The sequence below is a fragment of the Callorhinchus milii genome, unplaced genomic scaffold, assembly GCF_018977255.1.
Source record: "Callorhinchus milii isolate IMCB2004 unplaced genomic scaffold, IMCB_Cmil_1.0 Scaffold2, whole genome shotgun sequence".
Classification (NCBI taxonomy): domain Eukaryota; kingdom Metazoa; phylum Chordata; class Chondrichthyes; order Chimaeriformes; family Callorhinchidae; genus Callorhinchus; species Callorhinchus milii.
Genome location: NW_024704743.1, coordinates 36,756,155 through 36,780,502, shown reverse-complemented (window position 1 = coordinate 36,780,502; position 24,348 = coordinate 36,756,155). Strand labels below are relative to the sequence as shown.

The following is a 24,348-nucleotide window of genomic DNA, read 5'->3' as shown; positions in this document are numbered from 1 at the left end:
TGGCTCAAGTGGAACAAAGCACAGATTCCCTACATTCTTCCATACAATTTTGTGGATTTTGTTTGTTCCTCTGAACGCTGGCAGAACTTCACCTCAAAACCTGACATCCTGCACTTATTTTGACGTCACGTCATAGCATTTACCTCCAATTACGTGTCAATTTCATATGTTACTTTTCACTTACACCTGAATAGTTTCATTCAAATAAAACTTCAAGGAGGACATATATAAAAAATGCTCATGAACTCATTTGCCTTCTTTTTCTGCCTTGCTCTCTTGATTGACTAATGGCATTGAAACGTTAATGAATGGCGTGGCAGGTATAATCCCAACCAGAGGACGCAATGCTTCTTGACATTAAACTGCAATGATAAATACATCTCGCTGCCTAATTATAGTAACAGAGGATCAGAGCTGAGCAACAGTACTGAGCAGAACAGAAAGAAGATTTGATGGAGGCATAGTACGAATACGTCTAAAACACATTGACCATTTCTTACCTATTTCCTTTACAATAAGCTTGTTGGGTGTGAAGTGGAAGCAGTTGTCTGTCCACCCCTTGACTGAGGTACCAAAAAAGATGAAAAATGAATCACTAAAGGGGAAAATAATACAAACTAGATCTGGGACAATAATACCAAGAAACCTACTACTTCAGGTCTTCTCTTACCTGCAAAGCAATGCGGACAATATTGGACGTGTGCTTCAGCATACAGTGCAGGATATCAATTAAAGACAACAGCAGAGTGCTGGCCATTTTGGTGCTGTTTTTGTCATCCGTTTCAAAGTACAGGGCTGTGCTTTCAATGAGCAAGTTGCAGACATAATCAACAAGACCTGTGAAAAAGGCAGATGTCGTCAGCTGTGTTGACTCAATGCAAAAATATTTCTTGAAGAAAGAATTGCTGGTGTATTACCCAACACACCAAATTGTTCACAAACAACGTTATTCATATGACAAGTCCAGTCAAGACCTGATGAGATCACGTTGGCTGTTATTATCAATTACTTGATAAAATTTGTACGATAAACAGACAAACTGATTGATACGCAAGCTGCTCTAGACCACAGTTTCAGCCTTTCTCACACCATAGTCTAACCAGACTTTTATTGCACAAGGTTGGAACCCACAATGACAGTATAATACATCTTAAAATAGCTCATCATATTGCAAAACATATGACTTATTTGCCAATTTTGCTAAGTTTTCTCCTGAAAGTGTAGGCTCCTCCTGGGGAACAGTTCCACAGGCAGCAATTGCCCCCCTGTACCTCACCAAATGGACATTCTTCATGTGGGAGCCTAGACAGTGAGTGTTTGCAGGCTATTGGACCATCACCATGAGTCTGATCAAGTTCTTACATAAGGTTTACACACACACACTTATATTTACTAGTAACAGCCAAGGAAAAGTAATTAGGATCAGGATTGGCTTCCTACGTTATTAAAAATGTTCACCTTTTCATAGACTTTATAAGGAACAGGTTTAGTGTTAATCGAAGGCAGTACTGTACTACACCTCAGGGTTTGACAAACCAACCAAGCATTAGCTTTTGATGTTATCTGAACTCTGTGATGTGCTGCTACTTCATTAACAGACTCCTAAATATAGGTTATCGGGCATGGAGAGATTTAACTAAAAAAAGTCCTCTGTTAAGCATCGTTTGTATTTAATATTTTATCTCAGACGTCTAGGCTAATACTCCAGGGCAGTGATGCGGTGGGGGGCGGGAGGCTATAAGGCTAATCACTGTCTTATTAATAACACGGCCTCCAGCATAGCTCAATTGTCACAAGTTTGTGTATTCAAATTCCATGTTGGGACTTTGAAGTCATGTAATCTAGGCTGACTTTCCAATGCAGTGTTGGGGGTGTGCTCTATTGTCGGAGATACCGATGTCCCGACAACATGCTAAGGGGCTATATCAGATGAAAGGATTATTATTATATTATTACTACTACTGTCCTTTGGATGAGAAGCAAAACTAAGGTCTCAACTGCCTGTTCAGGTGGATGTTAAAGATCTCATGACACTATTTGAAAAGAGAAAAAAGTTACTCTTGGTATCTTAGCCAACAATGCCCCAGATAAAATTTCTTTTTCACTTCATGGTCGTTTGTGGGACACTGCTGTGTGCAAATTGGCTGCCACAATCTATGAAATACACAGTAATTCCTGTGAAGCACTTAGAAACATTGTGATAAATTTTCTGTATCAAATGGAAGGATTTTCATTACCTGAATTTCACTGAACATTTTAAAATGTCAGCAAATGTTTCAAAACCAGAAACAATAATTTCATCACCAGTATCAGCGATCCAATATATCTTCAAGAAAACCTCAATAAATCAACCCCGTTCCACTGCAATTAAGAAACTATTGACATACAGAAATTGCTTTGGATAAAGCACTCATTCCAATATTACTCTACATCTCTGTGAATAGAAAATGATTCACTGATTTTATCAATCACTAAAGAGAGGTTTATGTGCAATCATCTTTAAATTCAAAATGACCTCATTATGATGAACACAATATTGTAGCTTCAACGTTCCGTGCACTGGTGAGAAGCTTAATCACAGAAGCAGGGTTTCTGGGAATATCACATCATCCCATTACAATTTTAATCTATTCACATCCACGATAGTCTAGCGGGTAAAGCTATCACCTAACGCAGCATGAAGCCACACACGCCAGACAGTTGCAGGTTCAATTGCTGATTTGTGTCGAGCAAAATTATCTTGGGTGGGGTGAAAACTAGGGCACTCCTATTAGTCTCAGTGACAGTGAGAAGCAAATAAAATCAGCAGTCCATGGCGCTGGGTGAAAAGCTGATTGAGCTTGGCTGAGATACCCTCCAGAGTCAAATCAACCGGTTGACAGTCACTGCCTTGACTCAGACATGAATAGGTCTTCAGGTGAGATATCAAAGAGAACATTGGAATTGTGCCCTGAATGAGTCAGAGAGGAAAACATTAGCAACAAGACCCAGACCATAGAATTGCAGTCTGGCTCATTCTATTGGTCACCAAATAATGGATCCTTTAAAAAGTGGGAGCAACATTTCATTCTTTGTCAAACATCCCAGGTTTGTCTGGAAACAATTCACTTTACAGTATATTCTGTGAAACACTTTAAGACGTCTCGAAGATGTGATAAGGCACTGTATCAAACGCAAGAATTATTATTAAGTCAACCACATCTCCCAGTCTGACCAATCTACCCTCAGCTTCCCCACTGCTAATACGGTGCATTGCAGGAGGTTATCTCCTTTTGGAGGCACCTGTCATTTTGCAGGCATGAACAATAATCATCCTCAAATGTTAATTGTTTTCTCTACGTTCCCACCTCAGCCCCAGGTATTTTTTTACAAAACCTAGGTTGCACTAGAATTACATGCTTTATTACAGCTGTCTCACACATCAATCATCTTTTAACATCCTTTCCTGTTAATGATCCAGTCCATGTCTATTTGTGAATGTTGTTTTACCTTTTCTTTTTCAGACATTTTACCAATGTCTCTCTTCTCCTGGTTGAATTCCACTTGCTCTCCTATAAAGGACCTTTTCCAGCCCACCCATATGTTAGTATATTTTTTCATTGACCTGCTCTACATTCTGCGTATGTTGTTTTTACTTCAGTATTCCCTAATCTTAAAAAAAACTCCCAATGTCTATTTTCAGCATATAGTTCATCTGGTTGTATTCAGTTTTATAGTTGTCTTTTGTTTTTAGAAAATCTATATGCAGTACATGCAACACACAATTCCAGCAATGGTTTCGGCCATATGGCCCATTGTATACTCCTGGAAGTGATTTGCAATCTTTTTCAGTCGTAAAGTGAATTGGAGAAGAGAATATTTATATTTCTCCCTCCAAAATTGCAATGGTTGGAGCTGAGACCACCTCTGGACATGAACTCACTACCAAATGCTGGTTAGATGTTTATTTTAAAAGCAATGTTATTAAGGAGCCAGTAATGCAACTAGTTTCATAACTACATTAAAATTACTCCAGTGGAGTTCAATGGAATGCCCAAGAACTGTTTAGGGGTAATCGTGGAGAGTGAATCTGCATTGGTGCACAGCACTTTCCTAGTAAAGTCATCCCCTCATGGAGGTCTCAACTAGGGTTTACTTCACTCTCATGAACCTAAGGCAGTTGTACTCTTTTTGAGCCTCATTTCGGCATCATTTGTGATTCAGTGAGAAATAGCAGATTATTGTATTGTATGGAACACCTTCTGTATTACAATGTGTCGCTAGTACGTTGGGGGAACAGTTTATTGGTTATCTTCTGCAGCTTCGAAAATAATGCGTACCTAAGAGTATACTTGTAGTAACCATTACCCCAACTACTTGCTATTTCAAGGTCTGTCCATCCACATCATCTGTAAATCACAAATGAGTATAGCTGGGTTAACTTGATTACAGTATGTTTATGGTTAACTGCATTATACAGTGTTCCATATTAATGCAGATTCATATGCAGGAATGAGTGAAAAGGTCCTTTAAGAGCACTATCTATTTGTGTTCCTTTTAATCTTTGCTCCACTAATTCCCACAACCCCAGAAGTAATGTCACTCTCCCGATACAGAAGCTATTTTCTGTCAGTTCCTTTAGATTTTTAATTTCTTCACACAACACTGACTAAATAATTTGACACCTGTCTCTAAAACTCATGCATTTTTATGTGATGCTCCACAAGCAGTCCAACCTTCAAAATCCGAGTGAATGCCAGAAACGAAAATCAATCGATCCTGTCATGTACAACATGCAGCTTTAAAGAGATAAGAAAGGTTAGTGAGCTATGACTGTTCCACTCATTAGGTATGAAGAGAGCTTTCACGTGGCAAGCGCTTGTTTTCTCATTAATGCATGGCAGTGAATGTAAGTTCTGTGCCGCGACTTCAAGTGTATGTTTGAGGAGGGAGTGATGTGCCAAGTATCCCAACAGCGAGCTTCAAAATAAAATAAATTCCATAAATAGTCCAGTACCATAGTGTCACTTGAGAGCTTCAATTGTGCTATTGCCTTGTACCTTCTATCGGTGTTCATTATACTGCACATAACAACAATATGAAGGAACCTCTATTATTGTCATGATCTGTAGGATGGCTGAACAGAATGAAAACTTTAGCCAATGAGGGGGGGACATCTTCCTCACCTTCCCGACTTTCAGCTCGCTCCACCCCAAACTCAGGTTCCAGGTCAGCTCTGTGAAGCACTTTGAGACAAAACCAACAACAAACTACATTTGTATAGCGCCTTTCACATCTGGAGGACGTCCCAAGATGCTGGACAGTCAAGGATTTGGACCTGAGCAGGAGTGGTGGAGGGCAGAGACAGTAGGAGTAGAAGGGTGACTGAAGGCTCGGTTAAAGTGGAGGATCTTGAGACGTGCCTTGAAGGAAGCAAGGGAGGGATAGAGACTAAGGCATTCTCGAACTTCCTCTCTGTGATGCACTGCAAGATGTCTGATGTGAAAGGCCTTATATTAATGTAAATTATTGTTTTTATTTGATCGTGGCTAATATTATCACTTGCTGCATGTTTCCACGTACTAATAATCTTGAACATAATAATCCTTGCATTTGAAATATTGTGCAGAATGAGGGAGGGACTTTCAAAGCATTCTTGAATATCCTGGACACATTTGATTAGCAGTTTCAGAAATACATGCATCATAATAAAATAATAGAAATACATGCATAACCAATTTCTATCCATTAGTCACCTGTTGAATGGAAGACACGCTGCCTGTTAGCTTCTCTGATACAAACAGAAGAACTAGCAACCAGCTAGCAAAAATGAAAATACAGTATAACAAAGGAATGCATTCATGAATGAAGTTGTTTTTTGTATTCAATCCAAGGGTAATGTTCTGCTCCCTGGAATACTCCAGATTGTATCTTCATTGCAGCTGTGCAGGGTGGCAAGCAACATCATAATGTTAATGAATTGAGTTACACAGAGTCTTTTTTTGTCCTGGTTATTTACTGAACTTAGAACTTTTGACTAAATAATTAACTGCACATTGGCATCTCAGCAGTGCCACGGCAGTTTTGGCGCTGCACGACCGCTGGAAAAAGTGACTGCGGCATAAACAGTTTTCTCTCCAGGCAATCCCTGGTATGCGATCTCATGAGACTTCATGTCCAATGAGAACTTGAATCCTTGCCGAAGTCCAGTGACATTTTGTACCGGACAGGACATTTCCCAGATAAGAGCTTACATTGTAGGCACTTTTTCCATTGGCCAGACAGTGTGTTGCTACTGGAGTGCTTTGTAGATTCTATATTCCATCTCCATCACCCATCCCCCCCACTTTNATGTTCTCTCCTCAATCATTCACTCAATCATAGCTGCTAGAAGCAAAGAAGAAACGCTTGGACGACATGTGCAAAAGATGTGGTTATAATCCTCAAAGAGTTAAATGTGATCAATCAGCAACACAACATAGTCTAGAGTGTCACATGCAGATTCCTACGAGCACAGATACTCACACATATCAGTGGGTATTTTTAGTGCTGGACTAGATTATTATTCCTGAAGGAGAGGCCCATATTCTACTTAATGGTTATGGAGTTTCAGAAACAGCTCACAAAGGATCCATTGTCAGTAATGCAGTACAGACAGAAGCAAGTAGCAACAAACTGTTATCTGCAAAGTGCCTACAGAGCTGGGAGAAATCATGTCTTGTGTTTGCTGTGGCTCCAACACTGAAGTTTCTCACCACCTCGAGAAAATGTAGCCAGGACATTGGTATCAGGTTACATTTCATGTAATCTCACAAGAGAGATTTGTCCAAACAGCGTTTGCAAGAAAACTCTAGCCCCATGATATTCTCAGCACGCAGAGACGCTATACTGCATTGAGGTTGCTATATAAATTCAATTTGTTGTTGTTGAAAGCACATTTTATCTCTGAATAAAGGGCATTCAAAGTAGCAACATTTTAAAATTTTGTTTCTAATACTGAGTTTTGATCTTTAACAATGACAACAACTCGCATTTATATAGCGCCCTCCACCCCGGGCATTGTTCCAGACGCTTAACAATGGTGGAGCCCGATGGCGAGGAGAGCGTTATAGTAGTCCAGCCGAGAGGTGATAAAAGCGTGGACAAGGGTTTCGGCAGCTTGTCGAGTAAGTATTGTTCGAGACGGGCAATGTGGCGGAGGTGGAGCAAAGTGATCCTGTTCAGGGACCCAATGTGGGGGAGGAAGGATAACTGGTGATCGAACCTGACACCTAAGTTACACGTGGGTTCAAAGAATTTTAAGGACAGATCGGATAGGTTGACGTGGTTGGAATCTCGGGATAGAAAACGTCGATGGGAGTCAAAGAGTATGGCTTCCGTCTTGCTGACATTTAACTGTAAGAAATCTGCGCTCATCCAGGCCTTGATGTCTGTTAGAGAAGCTGACAGAACATCAGAGGACTGGGCGTCGCAGCTGGATGAGGAGAAGTAGAGTTGAGTGTCATCCACATACATGTGGAGGTTAAACCGTGTCTACGTATGACATCACCGAGTGAGAGCATATAGATGAGGAAGGGGGAGAAGGATGGAGCAGGTGACTGGGCGGGGGCAAGAGAAAAAAAACGTTTGCGGAAATGTAGTGCTGGCGGTTTGTAAGTAGGACTCGAACCAAGCGAGTGCGGTCCCACTCATAGATGATGGAGGAGAGGCGGTGAAGGAGGATGGCCTGATCGATTGTGTCGAACGCAGCGGAGAGGTCCAGGAGGACGAGGAGGCAGAGGGAGCCCTAGTCACAGATAGAGAGGACATCGCTTTAACGTGATTGTTTGCAACTATCTATACTTACATATTTAGTATTTCAGATTTTTGTTGTTGTTGTTGAGAGTCTCGGATGAAGAAGACCTTTTAACCCATTTAATCTCATCCTTTCAGAATCCCCACCCTGCTGGCCTATCATCATGATTCAAGCTTACAGATGTTGAATAGTCACTTGGAAAAGGCTGCATGGGACTCTCTGAAATGCCATCCAAGCAGCCATTCTTCATATATGAATCTTCATAAGTCAGAAGGCTATTGGATTGAGCCTGTTTTTTTCATTAGAAGCAAGAAACTCATCTGTTCTCATGTAAACATATTTTCTCCTCTCCTTTCCTGAAAGAAATTACTTATATTGGCAGGTTCACAAACATTGGCAGCTCTCCAGTACCTCACCCCGATGGCCAGTCAGTATCTGTAAACTGGAATCGTTAGTATTGGCAAGTTATTTGACTTTGGGTGGAAAGGAGGGGCAATATAACAAGCCTGATCCTGTCCTTTCCCAATTGTATTGAAACACTGTTGTGTTGGGTGTGATCGGCTGACTCAGCACAAGTCAGCAAATGAACCTTGAAAACCTGTCTACATGACTTTGTGTCATACATTGCAGTGCATTTATCCTGTAAGCTTTTGGGAAGCTTTGCTGTATTCTGAAACGTAGCATCTCTTCTACCTTGAGCCAAGGAGGAGAAAATAAATTCAAGCTCCGTGCAGCCACATGTGGTTCCAAGTGACCATGATTATGGGCTGGTATTCATAATGAATGTATCCATGTGTAATTTGCTAAAACAGACTGACCAAAAAAGCAGACTGCCGATATAAGCTTGAGCAAGGCACAAGCTGAGGCAACGTGCAATATGGTGTTTAAGTGTAAAGTGAATTGACTGTATATTGACTGTACGTCCCAGCGCCTTGGGACATCCTCCCGACGTGAAAGGCGCTCAATAAATGGAATCTTATTGTTGTTGTTGTAAGTGGCAGCCCAACTCAGCGCAATGGCCCTGGTGAAGTGCACGGTGGCGTAATCATATCTGCAAATACTGCAGCCCTTGGATTCCACACCCACGTGGCCATTCTATAACAAGGATATAGCAATGATGGAAAGAGTACCCTTAGGTTCACTAGGTTGATAAGGCTGGCAGATTACTGCGATCAAGATAGACTGGATAGGTTAGGCCATTTTCGCTAGAGAAGATACGTTTAAGAAAGTAGTGAGAATATGGGCTCATTTCCTGAAGCAGTGGTTGAATCATAGGTGCAAGAGAAAGCTAGACATATTAGGAAGAAGGGAACAAAAGGATATGGGAGGGAGTAAGGAAAGGGTGGAGACTGTGGAATTTAAACACTGGCATAAACTAAAACAAAATCAGAAGTTGCATTTGTATAGCGCCTTTCACGTCGTGAGGGCGTCCCAAGGCGCTGGACAGACAGAGTTATGGACCCAAATTGAGGGTCGGGATGGGGTAGGGAGAAAGGCAGGGGGGAAGCAGGGAGATCGAAAGTACGATCAAAGAGGAGGGTCTTGAGGTGGGTCTTGAAGGTGGCAAGAGAGGGGGTGAAACGGAGGGACTGCGGGATGGAGTTCCAGAGGGTGGGTGCAGAGTGGCGGAAAGCCAGCCGTCCGATAGTGGGGCGAGCAAGGCAGGGGACGTGAAGCAAGCCGGAGCCCGCTGAGCGGAGGGAGCGAACAGGGTGGTTGGGGTTTAGGAGATCGGATAAGTGGGGGGGAGCAAGACCATAGAGGGCTTTGAAGGTGAGGACCAGGATCTTGAACTGCTGAAATGCTGTGCACTGTTCAGCGCCTTGGGATATCCTCCCGACGTGAAAGGCGCTATACAAATATAATCTTGTTGTTGTTGTTGAACTGTATCCTCTGTGTGATGGGAAGCCAGTGGAGTTGGGCAAGGATGGGGTGATAGGGTCGCGGAGCCAAATGCGGGAGAGGACACGGGCTGCAGAGTTTTGGATGATCTGCAGCCTGTGGAGGGAGGAATTGGGGAGGCCGACAAGCAGTGAGTTTGCGTAGTCGAGCCTCAATGTAATGAAGGAGTGTATGAGGGTTTCGGTGGCCTGTGGTGTGAGACAGTGATGGAGCTGGGCGATGTTGCGGAGGTGGGGGAAGACAGAGCGGGTAGAAAGGATAGTTGAGGGTCAAACAAGACCCCAAGGTTACGGACTGACTTAGTAAGGTGGACTGTGCATCCTTAGATGGTGATGCTGTCAGCCTGAGGTGAGGAGGCGCTGACAGGAGCCAATCAGGAGAGCCTCGGTCTTGTTGACATTCAACTGTAGAAAATTAGCTCTCATCCAGGACTTGATGTCTGACAGACATTCTGTCAGGACAGCAGTGGTCCTGGAGTCAAGGGTGGAGGCGGAGAGGTAGAGTTGGGTGTCATCCGCATACATGTAGAAGTTGATCCCATGTCTGTGGATGATGTCACCAAGAGGGAGCATATAGGTATTGAAGAGGAGGGAACCAAGGACAGAGCCCTGAGGAAGCCGCACGAGACAGTCCGGGGGCTAGAGAAGCTGTTTGAGGAGATGAAGTGCAGGCGGTGTGAGGGGTACGATTTGAACCAGTCAAGGACAGCGCTGTGGAAGTTGAGGTGAGAGAGGCAGTGGAGGAGGATAGAGTGGCCGATGATGTGGAAAGCAGCAGAGACGTCAAGGAGGATGAGGAGGCAGAGGGAGCCCTGGTCGCAGCTGGACAGAATGTCATTTATCACTTTGACCAGGGCTGTTTCTGTGCTGTGGGCGGCACGGAAACCTGATTGGAGGGGTTCGAGAAGGAAGTGGCGGGAGTAGGAAGGAGTGAACCTGAGAAGCAACAACTCGTTCCAGGACCTTGGAGAGGAAGGGGTGGTTGGAGATGGGGTAATAGTTAGGGAGTACAACAACAACAACTTGGATTTATATAGTGCCCTCCACGCTGGACGGCGTCTCAGAGTGCTTTACAGTTTAGGATCCTGGGACCGAGCCAGGGGGAGGGGTGGGAAGGTGACCAAAGATGCAGTCGAAAAGAAATGTTTTCAGCAGAGAAGGATAGGAGTGATGACAGATATTGAAGAGGAGGGTACCAAGGACAGAGCCCTGAGGAACGCTGCACAAGATGGTATTCTGTACAAGACAGTATACTACTTTGGTGGTAGTGCACGTAAATCGCTGTCTCACTTGAAAACTGTGTTTGGGGCCCTAGACAGTGGTATTGGAGGAGGAGAAAGGGCAGGTATTGCATCTCCTGAGCTGGCATAGGAAGGTGCTGGTTGGAGCAGTGCAACTGTTGGTGGTGATGGAGGAATGAACCAGGGATTCACGGTCCCTTTGGAATGCTGAAAAGGGCGGGGAGGGAAAGTTATGTTTGGTGGTTGGATCACGCTGGAGGTGCCGGAAATGGCGGAGAATTAATTGTTGGTTGTTGAGGCTGGTGGGGTGGAAGGTGAGGACTAGGGGAATGCTATTAGGGTTCTGGGAAGAGGGGAAAGGGGTGAGGGCAGAGGTGCGGGAAATAGGGCGGACATGGTCAAGGACCCTGCCTACCACAGTGGATGGGAATCCTTGGTCAAAGATAAAGGAGGACATTTCAGTTGCTCTGGTGTGAGAGGGGGCATTGTTAGAGCAGATGTGGCAGAGGCGGAGGAACTGGGAAATGGGAATGGAGCCTTTACAGGAGGTGGGGTGGGAGGAGGTGTGGTCTATGGGAGTTGGTGAGTTTTGCACGTCCAGCGTGGACCTTAAAAGCCTCTCCCTCTCAACATGTCCCAGTTCTGGCAAAGGGTCGTGGAGCTGAAGTGTTGACTCACTTTCCTTTCTCCATAGATGCTGCCTGATTTGCTGAGTTTTCCCAGCTCTCTCTGTTTAAGTTCAATCCTGTCTTCACTTAATATCCAACATGCATGTGCTTTCCAGAATTAGTCACTTGGTAGTAATCAGTAGTGAACACAATGCTGAATGTCCTGTTAATTTCCAGCACAAATGCAACCGTATATCAGATTGAATCAATTGAGTCAATGTATTCAATTGTGTTGAAAATAACAATAAAAAAATCCTTACATTTGATAAGAGTGCATTTCATGCTGGGAAGTCATCTCAAAGGGCTTCACATGACATACTATAAAGTAGTGTATCTTAAAAGCTATATTTGCACACATCAATGTCCCACAAATAGCCACAAAGTGAAAGACCAATTCTATTTACACTGTCCAGTGCCTTGGGACGTTCTCTCGACGTGAAAGGCGCTATCAAATGTAATCCTGTTGTTGTATTTGGGGGATTGTCCTCACCTTTAAAGCCCTCCACGGCCTTGCTCCTTTCTACTTCTGTGACCTGCTAACTTCCGTATCAGCCTGTCCGCTCCCTCAGCTCAGCAGGCTCCAGCCTGCTCCATGTCCCCCGCCCAGTCCGTCCCACCATCGGCGGTCGGGTCTTCAGCTTCCCTGCCCCCACCTTGGAACTCCATCCCACAGTCCCCTCTGCCTCGCTTGTCTCTTTCAAGGCACATCTCAAGACCCTCTTTTTCGATCACGTCTTTGGCAACCGTCCTTCCCCTAACCCCCTGCCCTCCACCCCATGATCCCAACCTCCATCTTGGGTCCAAATCCCAGACTGTCCAGCGCCTTGGGAAAGGCCTCCTGACATGAAAGGCACTACACAAATGTAATTTGTTGTTGTTGTTGATAGGGAAGGTCTTTTTATTGAATAAGAAGAAAATCCTGTTGGAACATTTAGAGGGACCAAAGACACGACAATACTTACAGTAAGGAGGGTCCAAAAGTATTTTGACTTTGTAGGGATTTTGTAGCATTTTGACTTTGTCTTTTCTCCCCCACATCCGTGTCATGACCCGCTCTGCCTTACCCCACCTCCGCAACATTGCCCAATTCCGCCACTGCCTCACCCCTCAGGCCGACAAAACCCTCATGCACACATTTGTCACCTCAAGGCTCGACTACGGAAACTCCTTGTCGGCCTCCCCAACTCTTCCCTCTACAAGCTGCAGATCATCCAGAACTCTGCAGCTCGTGTCCTCTCCCACACCAGGCTCCTTGACCCCATCGCCCCCACCCTCGCTCGGCTCCACTGGCTCCCCTTCCCTCAGAGGATAGAATTCACAATCTTCATCCTCACTTTGAAGGCCCTCTACGGCCTTGCCCCCTCCTACATCTCTGACCTGCTGATCTCCTATCAACCTGTCTGCTCCCTCAACTCCCTCAACTCAGTAGACTCCAGGTCTCCCACCCGACCTGCCTTACCATCCTCCATCCCACAATCCCTTCGCCTTGCTCCCTCCGTTGCCTCCTTCAAGGCACGACTCAAGACCCTCCTTTTTGACCATGCCTTCAGCCGCGCTCCTACCCCCTCTGCCCACCCTCATCCCAACCGTGCACCCTCACGCTTGGGTCCTGATCCCTGACTGTTCAGAGCCTTGGGACGTCCTCCCGACATGAAAGGCGCTTTACAAATGTAATTTTGTTGTTGTTGTTGTTGTAGGGCATTTAGTTAAGGACCTTGGATTTCAGTGGGCAGTACGTAAATGATTACAGTACAACACGTGGAAACACTGATAAGATTAAAGGGTTATGCAAAAACATGTTTACTGAAATATGTCTGAGATTGAAAATAATGCAGAAAAACCCATACAGATTACCAGGTGAAAATAATGTACAGTTCCTTTCCTGAACTCTTAACAATACATGTTTAGAATTTGCATAGAATAAAAGGATTTACCGATTTACAGCCCTGGTTAAAAGCCTTGCTGCAGACAATTACGTTGCAGTTCAATTTGAAATGCATGGAATATAAAAAGAAAATGTTCAAAAACTGTGATGACAAGACTATGGCATTTCTTTTGTTCTTAAGCCATACATTATTTCTGTAACAAAACTTTTTGTGTCAGAGTGATCCAGTGTGTGATTCACACAATTATAAATATATTCACAATTCCTTTGTATTGTCACTCTAATTTTAAAAAAAATTAATATCGCGCAAACCCAAGTTAAACCTTGAATACTGTAGTAATGGACAATTTTGAAGAAACTGTACTTAATTTTTACCTGGTAACCTGTACAGGTTTTGCTGTGTTATTTTTAATCTCAGACATATTTCTGCAAACATGCTTTTACATAACACTTTAACCTAATCAGTTTCCATGTGTTTTACCGTAACTGTTGACCTACGGTCTGCAGAACTCTGAAGTCCACAATTAAGTGGCCAACTAGTCAAAATATCAACCTGGTGTACCAGTCTTTGAGAGGTGTGATATAAAGAGGGTGATTTAAAGAACTCTTTGTCAGAGAACAACACTAAACAATGTAATGGATTGAGGTAAACGAGGGATTGCTGTCATGTTGCACATTTCACTACAATATTAAATGAATCCAGCATTGCAAAAACACAAACATTTGACTACTGCATTCTGAATCTGAAAGCTGATAACAATTATAATAATAATTCCATTTATTACACAGAAGGGTAAAATTTGGGTCAGATCATAGTTTAATTCTCCGGTGGTTAATAAAATGATATGAATTTTTTAAAGTAAACCATTTGATTAAGTTTGCTGAATAATCAGCCGTTTGACCTGTTGAATTTGGATTTGTTAATCTGAGAACAGTTTTCCACCTAAAACGATGCATACCTTGTTCGTAGAATAATTTCATATTGGCGTCTTTGCTGGCAATCAGATTGTTGAACAACGATACCACATTTTGCATGGCGCTGCCCAGCACGTTGTCTTGGTGCTCCTGTAAATCAGGTAAATGAGTTCAGTGCAAAATTAGAAAGAGTCTTGCAATCTAAAAAGCATGTCACCTCAAAACATGAAAGAACATATGACAATAATCTTTGCGTTTGATATAGCTGTCTTCTAATAGTCCCATGAGATTTTTAATGTTCACGTGAACAGGCAGACAAGCTCTTCATTTAATGTCTCATTCAAAGTATGGCCACTGCAACAATGCAGCACCCCACCCACCCCCAGCAATATATTCCAGTATCATCTTAGACTGTGTGTTCAAATTCCCGACCTGGGGCTTGAACCCACTACCTTGTAAATCAGAAGCAGGCTGACACTTGTATGTCACTTATACCTGGGTAGTGAATTGCAGGTGCTTTTAATGGTGCTGTGTTTCTTTTAATTTGAAATTTGTATGAGTGACAAAGACACAATTTCACATTCAAGACCAAAAACAATGAGGTACCCTCATACATGCCTGCAATTCAACCCTGGCCATCTGTTTTTTTTGTAGATCATATTCTGAACACTTTTGGCCCTTGTTTTCATAGAGGAAAACGATAGGCATGCACCAGTGTAGGGTGAATTGCTGAGGCAATAGCCAGTCCTGAACAACAATGGACATGTTACATAGAAGAAGGCTGTCTGATGATGGAGGTGCAAACCCAAACAAAAAAAGGCATGTCCTACCCCCTCCGATGGCTCAGCTGCACAAACATTACATACTGTGAAACTGAGCTATTAAGAAATGGAAAATCCCGGGTTCAATTATTAGTTTGTGCTGAATTAGCTGCTTAGTCACATTACCAGTTGTGGCACTACAATTGTTTGTGTCCCCCGGGAGGGGGAAAATCAGCCATGGTTCCCCATTGCCTCCTTTCAAAAATATGTGTGAAAGTTGAGGAAGGACGGAATTTGACTTGGTTTCAGGAGCTGAGTGGTAACAAGAACAACAGCAAACAACAAATTGATTTATGTAGGAACGCCTTTTATGTCGGAAGGACGTCCCAAGGCATTGGGAAGAATCACAAAATAATCACAGAAATATGTTGTAAGTCCCATGGGCAGGCAGACTGATAAATCATCAACAGTACCATGAAATACTGTATACATTCAATGCAGCCCTGCTATAATGTGCTTCATTCTCGCGTGATTTCATTATAATTTACTTTAAGTTTACTTACTCCACACGTCTAATAATAATCCCTCCAAAACAATAATAAATCGGTCATTTTCAATCCACGACTGTTTGTGGGACACTGCTGTGCGCAATTGGCTGCCGCATTTTGCCCACAAATATACAGTCAATTCACTTTACAGTCTATTCTGTGAAGCGCTTTGAGACATCTAGAAGACGTGAAAAGCACTATATCAAATATAAGAATTATTATTATTATTATAATTATAACTCTGCTGCTCCTGTTCATAGGGCTATACCCACGCTGGCCTGCTTGTTTCCCATCACTTCATATGCTGCTTTACACATGCGCAGAAAAGAGGAAGTGACACTCTAGGGACCTGAAGGTAGGTTATTTGTGCACATACACAGTAAAACGCATTATTGCTCCTTAGTATAATGCAGGGAGCAAACCAACTGTGTTACTGTAATTGCTCTGAGATGCTACCCTGCGCTCTATATAAGTGCAGGTTGTTGTACTTTATAACAAGATTGCACTGTATACAGCCTGGCTCAGATTCCAGATCATCAAGCCATCTACAGCAAAATGACAAGCCAAGACACTGAATGAAACTCTCTTCTCTTTTAAAATAGTGCCATAGGATCTTTAACACCCTTATAAATAGGCAGATGTGATCTTGGTTTGATATCTCAAACTACCGACCATCTCCAACCTCCCTTTCCTCTCCGAGGTCCTGGAACGAGTCGTTGCATTCCAGCTTTGTTTCTTCCTTGCCCTCCACACCTCAGGCGCTGACAGCATCACCATCCATGGTTGCACACTCCATTTTCTAAGCCAGTCCGGAACCTTGGCATCTTGTTTGACCCTCAACTATCTTTTCTACCCCACATCGGTGCCATGACTCGCTCTGCCTTCCCCCACCTCCGCAACATCGCCCGGGTCCTGCCACTGTCTCACACCGCAGGCCACTAAAACCCTCATACACACATTCATACCATCGAGTCTTGACTATGCAAACTCCTTGCTTGTCGGCCTCCCCAACTCCTCCCTCCATAGGCTGCAGGTTATCCAGAACTCTGCAGCCTGTATCCCCTTCCGCACCAGGCTCCGTTACCCTATCACCCCAACCTCGCCCGACTCCATTGCCTTCCCGTCACACAGAGGTTACAGTTCAAGATCCTGGTCCTCACCTTCAAAATCCTCCATAGCCTCGCTCCCCCCTACCTCCGTTACCTCCTAACGCCGTACTGTTCTTCCCGCTCCCTCCGCTCAGCGGGCTCCGGCCTGCTTCACGCCCCCCGCCCCACCATTGGCGGGCGGACCTTCTGCCACTCTGCCTCCACCCTCTGGAACTCCATCCTTCAGTCCCTCCCCTCGCCCCCTCCCTTGCCTCCTTGAAGACCCATCTCAAGACCCTCCTCTTTGACCTTGCTTTCGGTCTGTTTCCTCTGTTTTCTCCGTGCTCTCCACCCTCCCGATCCCCAGCTCGGATCCGAAACACTGATTGTCCAGCGCCTTAGGATTGGGATGTCCTCCCGATGTGAAAGGCGCTATACAAATATAATTCTGTTGTTGTTGTTGAAGGAAGGCATTTCCAACATTGCAGCTCTCTATCAGCACTACATCGGAGCCAGCCCGACTATATTTACTTCTACTGCCAACGATTAGTTTTATTCTATTTTTATTTGTCAAAATATACCTGCTACACTAATTAAAAGCACAGTATTACGCTGTTCAGTAAGTTTATACAATGATGTGTTTATATTGCTGCTGCAATATAGACACACTTCATTAGATTACCACCAAATCTAACATTATCTTCTACCTGCCTTTCGAGGGGAACAACACTCAGGACAACAGGGTTAAATGCTCTACCCTGCTGCCTTTGAATGTGCTGGCTGCTGTTTTTCTAGCTTGGGGTGGGCAGAGCTGTCAAGCCACCCCTTACAGCCAAGAATATGTTTTTGATGTTACCGCCAGTGCTTAGTTTAGCAGAGCGTATGGGGCGGGATCTTAGCTTCAGTCAGCTTAAAGTATTTTAGATCAGGTTCTGTTTGAACCTGCAAGGCAAGTGTGCCATAAAGTACACCGATGATTTATTGAGGCAGAGACTTTTCAAACAACAATGTCTAAGAGGCACCGGGCAGCTTTTGTTAAAAAAAAAGTTTCTACTGATGAAAGATAATTAAACTTGAAAACACCATCTTCTTTTGTTTGACTATGTAGGTTCAGTTCCCTCATTAAAATGTACAACCTCCAACACTGAGACGGTCATTGTTCACTTATGAATAAAGAACTCACTCGACCTTGAAGAATCAGTAATATATAAACAATTTCCTCAGCACTACCCATGGCCTACGAGCTCCACTTTGCAACAGCTTGGAGAACATCACAGTCTAAGAATCTTGCAAAAGCACTGGATTTATTTATGCTCCATTCAAACTGCAGTGAGACCTCTTATGAACTTTTTTTTTGTAGTAGTTCCTCACATTTATTTTATGCTGTTTACTTTTTAATATTTCCAGTCTAAGAGTACTGCTACATTCAAGCAAAGGGATATTTCAAAATGATCAATTAAACAACAACAAATTTATAAAGCATTTTATATAGCAAATGAAACCAATTTCTTTGTAAATGAAAAGTTTGTACAAACAAAGATCCTGTTTACTCTCTAAAATCAAGGTGTGAGCAGTTCTATGAGCTGTAAATCTGTTCTATTTCTGATTTTTGCTTTCAAATAAGTGGCACATAATGGAGATTTCATGAAGAAAAAAATAATTAGATAATTATTTGGGGAGGAGAAGTTTGCAGGGCTATGGGGAGAGAGCGGGGGAGTGGGATTGAATTGGATAGGTCTTTTCAAAGAGCCCGCAGACACGATGGGCCGAATGGCCTCCTTCTGTGCTGTATAATTCTATGATTCTATGAAAACATTAACAACAACTTTCGTTTATCGAGAGCGCTTCATATTATTATTATCATTATTATTTGGAGCGCTTCATGCAGGGTGGAGCCTTACCAATGTGCATAGGTTCACACCAAACCGGGGAGAAAGGAGAGGTCACTGTGGAAGAGGACACTCTTCAGGTGTGACGTGAGATGGGCAGAACACTTTTTTTTCCAATTCTACTAATGTCTGGCAGACATCAGGGCCTGGATTTGTGCAAACTTTTTCCAGCTAAGCATTGACAAGATGGAAGCCATGCTTCTTGGCTCCCGTCAATGTCTTCTGTCCTGCAGGTATGACTTCCTCAACCTACCTGGCTTATCCTTCAGACTCACTGAACCGGTGCGCAACCTAGGCGTCAGGTTCGACCCACAGCTGTCCTTCCTTCCCCACATCTGACCAGGACTGTCTTCCTCAGCCTCTGCTACATAATAATAATAATCCTTGTATTTGATATAGTGCTTTTCACGTCTTCTAGACGTCTCAAAGCGCTTCACAGAATAGACTGTAAAGTGAATTGACTGCATATTTGTGGGCGAAACGCGGCAGCCAATTGTGCACAGCACTGTCCCACAAACAGTCGTGGATCGAAAATGACTTATTGTTTTATTATTGTTTTGTTTTGGAGGGATTATTATTAGGAGTGTGGAGTAAGGAAACTTGCCCAAGGTTTCGCCCTGACCTGCCTGGAATTGAACCCAGGTGTCTCGCTTGCAAGGCGAGTGCTTTAACCACTGAGCTACAGGACTCCACATTACCCCAAACACAGTCGAAATACTCATCCATGTCTTTGTCACCTCCCACCTTGACTACTCAAATGCCCTCCTCACCGGTCTCCCAAGCTCCACTATATACAAAATCCAGTTTATTCAAAACTCCGCCTCCTGGATACTACGCGTACTAAACTCCATACACCCATCACACCAGTTCTAGCCAGGCTCCACTGGCTCCCTAACACAGATAGATCGATTTCAAGATCCTCACACTGGGTTTCAAATCCCTTCAAGCCCTGGCACCTCCCTACCTCTCTGACCAACTTACTTTCCAAACCAATACCCGCTGCCTCCGCCCGACTGGCTCAGGCCTCTTGCTTGTCCCTCATGCCCTCCATTCCACCAATGGTGGCCACGTTTTCAGCCACTACACCCCAAAACACTGGAACAATCTTCTTCTATCCCTCCACCTTGCCCCCTGAAGACCTTCCTCCACCTCCCACCTTCCCCCGGCATTGAGCTCCACCACTGTCAAGTGGTCTGAGGTGCTACCCTACGTGAGGATCGCTATATAAATGTAAGTTGTTGTTGTAACTCATACGTAACGGCATTTTTTGATCCGGCAAGTTTCTGACATATGTGGTTACCCATCACATACTTAAAGAGTATCCAAGCCATACTGAGAATTCTTCGTAAAGCATGCCACCTACGCATGGAAATTTCCCTGTGCCTGGACAGGAACGTGCCCTCTATCCCTGGATGGATGCACTCTGCTTACCAAATTTCAGAAAGCTTTAGGTGCAGGTTGGCAAGAGACAAAGGCTTGGGAAGCCCAGTGTGAGTTGGGGTACTGCTGGAGTTTAACCTGTTAAAACCGCATAGTTTGCTGCTGAAAGAACTATCTGGCAAACATCCCATTTCTTGTCCATCTAGGACGACCCTACCCATTAGGGCTGTGGCTTTCAATGTTAATAGGAGCCGAGTAGGAATAATCCCTGCTTCCAGTCACTGGTCTGCTTCTCCCAATGCTGTCAACAAGCCAGCCCTGGAGTACTGCGACCTGGCTCAGGTAGTGGACTGCCAAGAACATCTCAAGATGACTCAATTCCGACATTCCATTGCCAAGCATGCTACCTTGGAGCCAGCTCAGCCTGAAGGAGAAGCCCCCCGCGCCTCTCGAAGGATAGCCACTCACTCGTTGGTCATTTGACATCAGACAGGTTTGAGCCCTTGTCTGGTGGATGGTCAGTGTGGGGAACTACTTTGTCCCAAGCCGAACAACAGCAACAACAACTTGGATTTACACAGCGCCCTCCATGCCGGATGGCGTCTCAGAGCGCTTTACAGTTTTGGATCCCGGGACTAAGCCAGGGGGAGTGGGTGGAGCCAGGGGGAAGGGGAGAGGGGGGGTTCCTCTCCGAAGAGTTTCCTCTTCAGCTATTCAATGAACAGCTGCCTTCAGCATGGTGGAAGGACCTTCGCAGGAGAGCTAATGACATGCCAGTCATCTTGATGTTCTAAAGATCCAAGTCCGATGCCACATACCAGGCTTACTCAACACCAACTGCTTAATCCAGTTCCTCATATTGTAAATAGATGTGCCTTGCATGATTCTGCTGAATCTACCTTCACATCCTGGGTACGCAGCAACAGGCTGCTACCCTTCCACCCTGTAGTCACTTCCCCTTTTTTTTACCACAAATGAATCTCATTGTTTGGTCCTCAATTTAGCAAATGGGTTGGAGGAAATCCCTCTGCTGCATGCTCAGGAGCTCAGAACCATGAAGGAAAACTGTTTGGATACACGTCTTATATACCACAAGCTTAACCTGCAATGGTACCTTGTTGTCATTGAAGAGAGATGAGAGTAACCAGATTTATTCTTCATCCCCTTCCCAGACAGGGTCAGTATTCAATCAAAAATTATGGTCCACTACCACCACACTAAAAATTGTGACTTGCATTAAATACGTCTTCCACATAAAAGAACATCTCAAAGTACTTGACAAACGCTCTGGTGGACTCTGATCAGGGAAGCAAGTTTATAAAATGTTGTCCAAAGGTACAGTCAAAGATAGATGTTTGAGGAGGTTTTTGAAAGATAAGGAGAGAGAGGACGTAAATCAAAATGGTTTTGGAAGATAATTCCATAGAACAGGACATAATAGCTGAAAGCTCAGCCACTGATGGTGAAGTGAAATCGATGGGAGCAATCAATAGACCAGGGTTAGAAGTAAAACAACAAATTACATTGGTATAGTGCCTTTCACATCGGGAGGACATCCCAAGTCGCTTGAGTAGGCGGCTGGAATGTAGTTCCAGAGAATACTGCGTTAGGTAGGTTGCAATTTGAAGATCAGCCTAAGGATCTTTAAATTGAATAGGCCGAGCTACTGGATATAAGTATGGTATAAGTTGAAACTTCTGGAAGGTTGCACTGGGAGGCTGGCAATGTCTATGTTGGAAGAATCTATCCTCACTGCGAATAAGGGTTTTAGCAACAGTGGAGGTGAGGTAAGACAAGTAGTGAGTCAGTGGTGGAAGAAGATGGTAATAATAATAATAATTCTTGCGTTTGACATAGTGCTTTTTCACGTCTTCTAGACGTCTCAAAGCGCTTCACAGAATAGACTGTAAAGTGAATTAACTGTATAGTTGTGGGCGAAATACGGCAGCCAATTACGCATAGCAGTGTCCCACAAACAGTCATGGATTGAAGTGGACAATTTTTATTATTGTTTTTATTTTTGAAGGATTATTATCAGGTGTGTGGAGTAAGGAAACTTACCCAAGGTTTCGGTCTGCCGGGAATCGAACCCAGGTCTCTTGCTTGTGAGGCGAGTGCTCTAACCACTGAGCTACGGGACTCCAATGGATGGACCTGGTGATGGACCAGTTGTGGGGTTTCAAACTCAGGTCAGAGGCAAGCAGAAAACCAAGTTGTGCTCTACATAGTTCAGCCAGCGAGAAATCATAAATTAAAATATGAATGTCATTTATAAATAGTAAGATAGTATTTTTATCATCTATAAGTTTATCAAATTACTACCCTTTTGCAAGTATGTCTCTTCTTAAGCCTTTCGTTTTAAATGATCATTGTCCCCTCATTAATATTTTGACATTTCTAAGTACAGTAGTTTTGTAGTTTTACTATTAAGCATAAAAACTGAAATTTTGTATTGAACTGAATGTCATCTCATTATTTGGGCCTGGATTTAAAACACAGGTTCCCAAAGGTGAAAGGAGTGTGCAATCAACCGCAGCACCAGCTTGTATCTTCAACCATATTTTAAAATTGTTTGACTGAACTCATTTTATTTGTTCTTAACATCAATCTCAGCTGCCACTTTTGGTCTTTATTTCCCCAATTCATTTTTTTAAAAAATCCATAAATGTTTCACATATCGCATCTCCTCCTGTAAAATTAGATAAAGAAAACACAAATGTGCTAGACTCTCATTACGTACATTTAAACTGCATAAACTGCTGTTCAGAGCTGTGTAAACATGACATACTGCATTGCAATGCACCAGTGGGTCTATCATAGGAACAGGAATAAACCAGTCAGCCCCTCAAGCTTGTTCCATCATTATATTAGATCATGGCATACATTAGAATACATTAGAATATACAGCACAGAAACAGGCCATTCGGCCCAACTGGGCTATGCCGGTGTTTATGCTCCACATGAGTCTCCTCCTGCCCTTTCTCAACTAGGCCTTCAAGCATAACCTTCTATTTCTTTCTCCCTCATCTAGCTTTCCCTTAAATACATTACAAATTAAAACTATAAAATGTGGTTACATAACAGCATGCGAATGTGACCTATTTATGTCATTTGGTAGAAAGACTTACAAAGCTAGTTAAGGGTAAGATATCTCTGGCACTTTGCTCAACTCCCCCCCCCTCTCCCACTCCCATTTTCTTGTTGAAAATTAAACGTCAATGACATACAGTAGTTTGATTCTGAAACCTTATAGAAATGACAGTAATGGAGTCATTTTTAAAGTGAGATTTATAACCATCAAGAGGGACACCAATTATATAGCCACTTAAATGTGTGAAACTGTGTTTATTTACCGGAGATGTCCATCAAAACAGGTCATTTGTTTAAATGAAAAATCAGTGATCGTCTCTTCTATTGAATAGTACTTAACAAGTCTGGGCTGCACTGTTAAAGTAGAATCTCTCTCTACTGCTCATAGTATAATGGCCTCCTTTAACACTTACTATTACAGCCATGTGTGTTTGATTTTGTTTTTAAAAAAAATTCATTGAATATTTATAATCTTAGTAGAAACACATGTCCTTTATGAAAAACATATTTTGGTTGCCTTTCAATATTGCCAGACTTATTATGTTGTGGGTTCAATCATAGCAGCATATTACTAGTGTTACTGAGCCAGTGTCTGTTTTACTGGCTGAAATAGATTGTTTGACAAATGATTAACTATTTAAAGACTGTACACCAGCCAATAATCAAATAACATGTATAGTTACTGTAATAACAGAGTGTATTATAAATAGCTGCAGTGCAGTCTCCATTCCTTTGTTCTCATTGGAATCTGGCATTGGTTAAGGAAAATGTACAAGTCCATCATTAGACTGGGAAGAAAAAAATGCATTTGTTCTGGCTCCCTCTCTAACAGAGAAATCCACTAAAATACCCTTATTCTAACATTGCTCTTACTATAATATAGTGTCTGTACAAACATACAGAAGCACGTATTGATATGTGAATGAAAACAGTTTTTTGAGAAGGTAAAACACTTCAATATAGGAAAACCCTGAAATGTTGCAGAATACAAAAATAACATCTTTAAATTATTTGTACTATTCATCAAACACCACCAATTTCAATAAGTGATACAAGGTTATGATTTGAACATAAAAAACATGTCTATATCAGATTAATTTCTCAGGAAAGGCAAGTTGTAGCATTGCAGGGCACACCAGAGCTACCTCTGATGTACACACAGCTTCTCTTAAGAAAACATGGGCCTTCAATTTTATGTCGTAATATCA

General features: G+C 43.1%; 1 protein-coding gene across 1 annotated transcript in view; it reads right to left on the bottom strand.

The window, feature by feature from the left end:
- The window catches only part of ulk4 (unc-51 like kinase 4), a 261,176-nt gene that overhangs the window by 42,293 nt on the left and 194,535 nt on the right, over positions 1-24,348 (bottom strand). Inside the window, exons 32-33 of the mRNA XM_042332045.1 lie at positions 14,429-14,534; positions 671-837 (exon numbers count right to left, since the gene is read on the bottom strand). Of these exons, the coding sequence (XP_042187979.1) occupies positions 671-837; positions 14,429-14,534 (273 nt within the window). The remainder of the gene's footprint in view (positions 1-670; positions 838-14,428; positions 14,535-24,348) is intronic.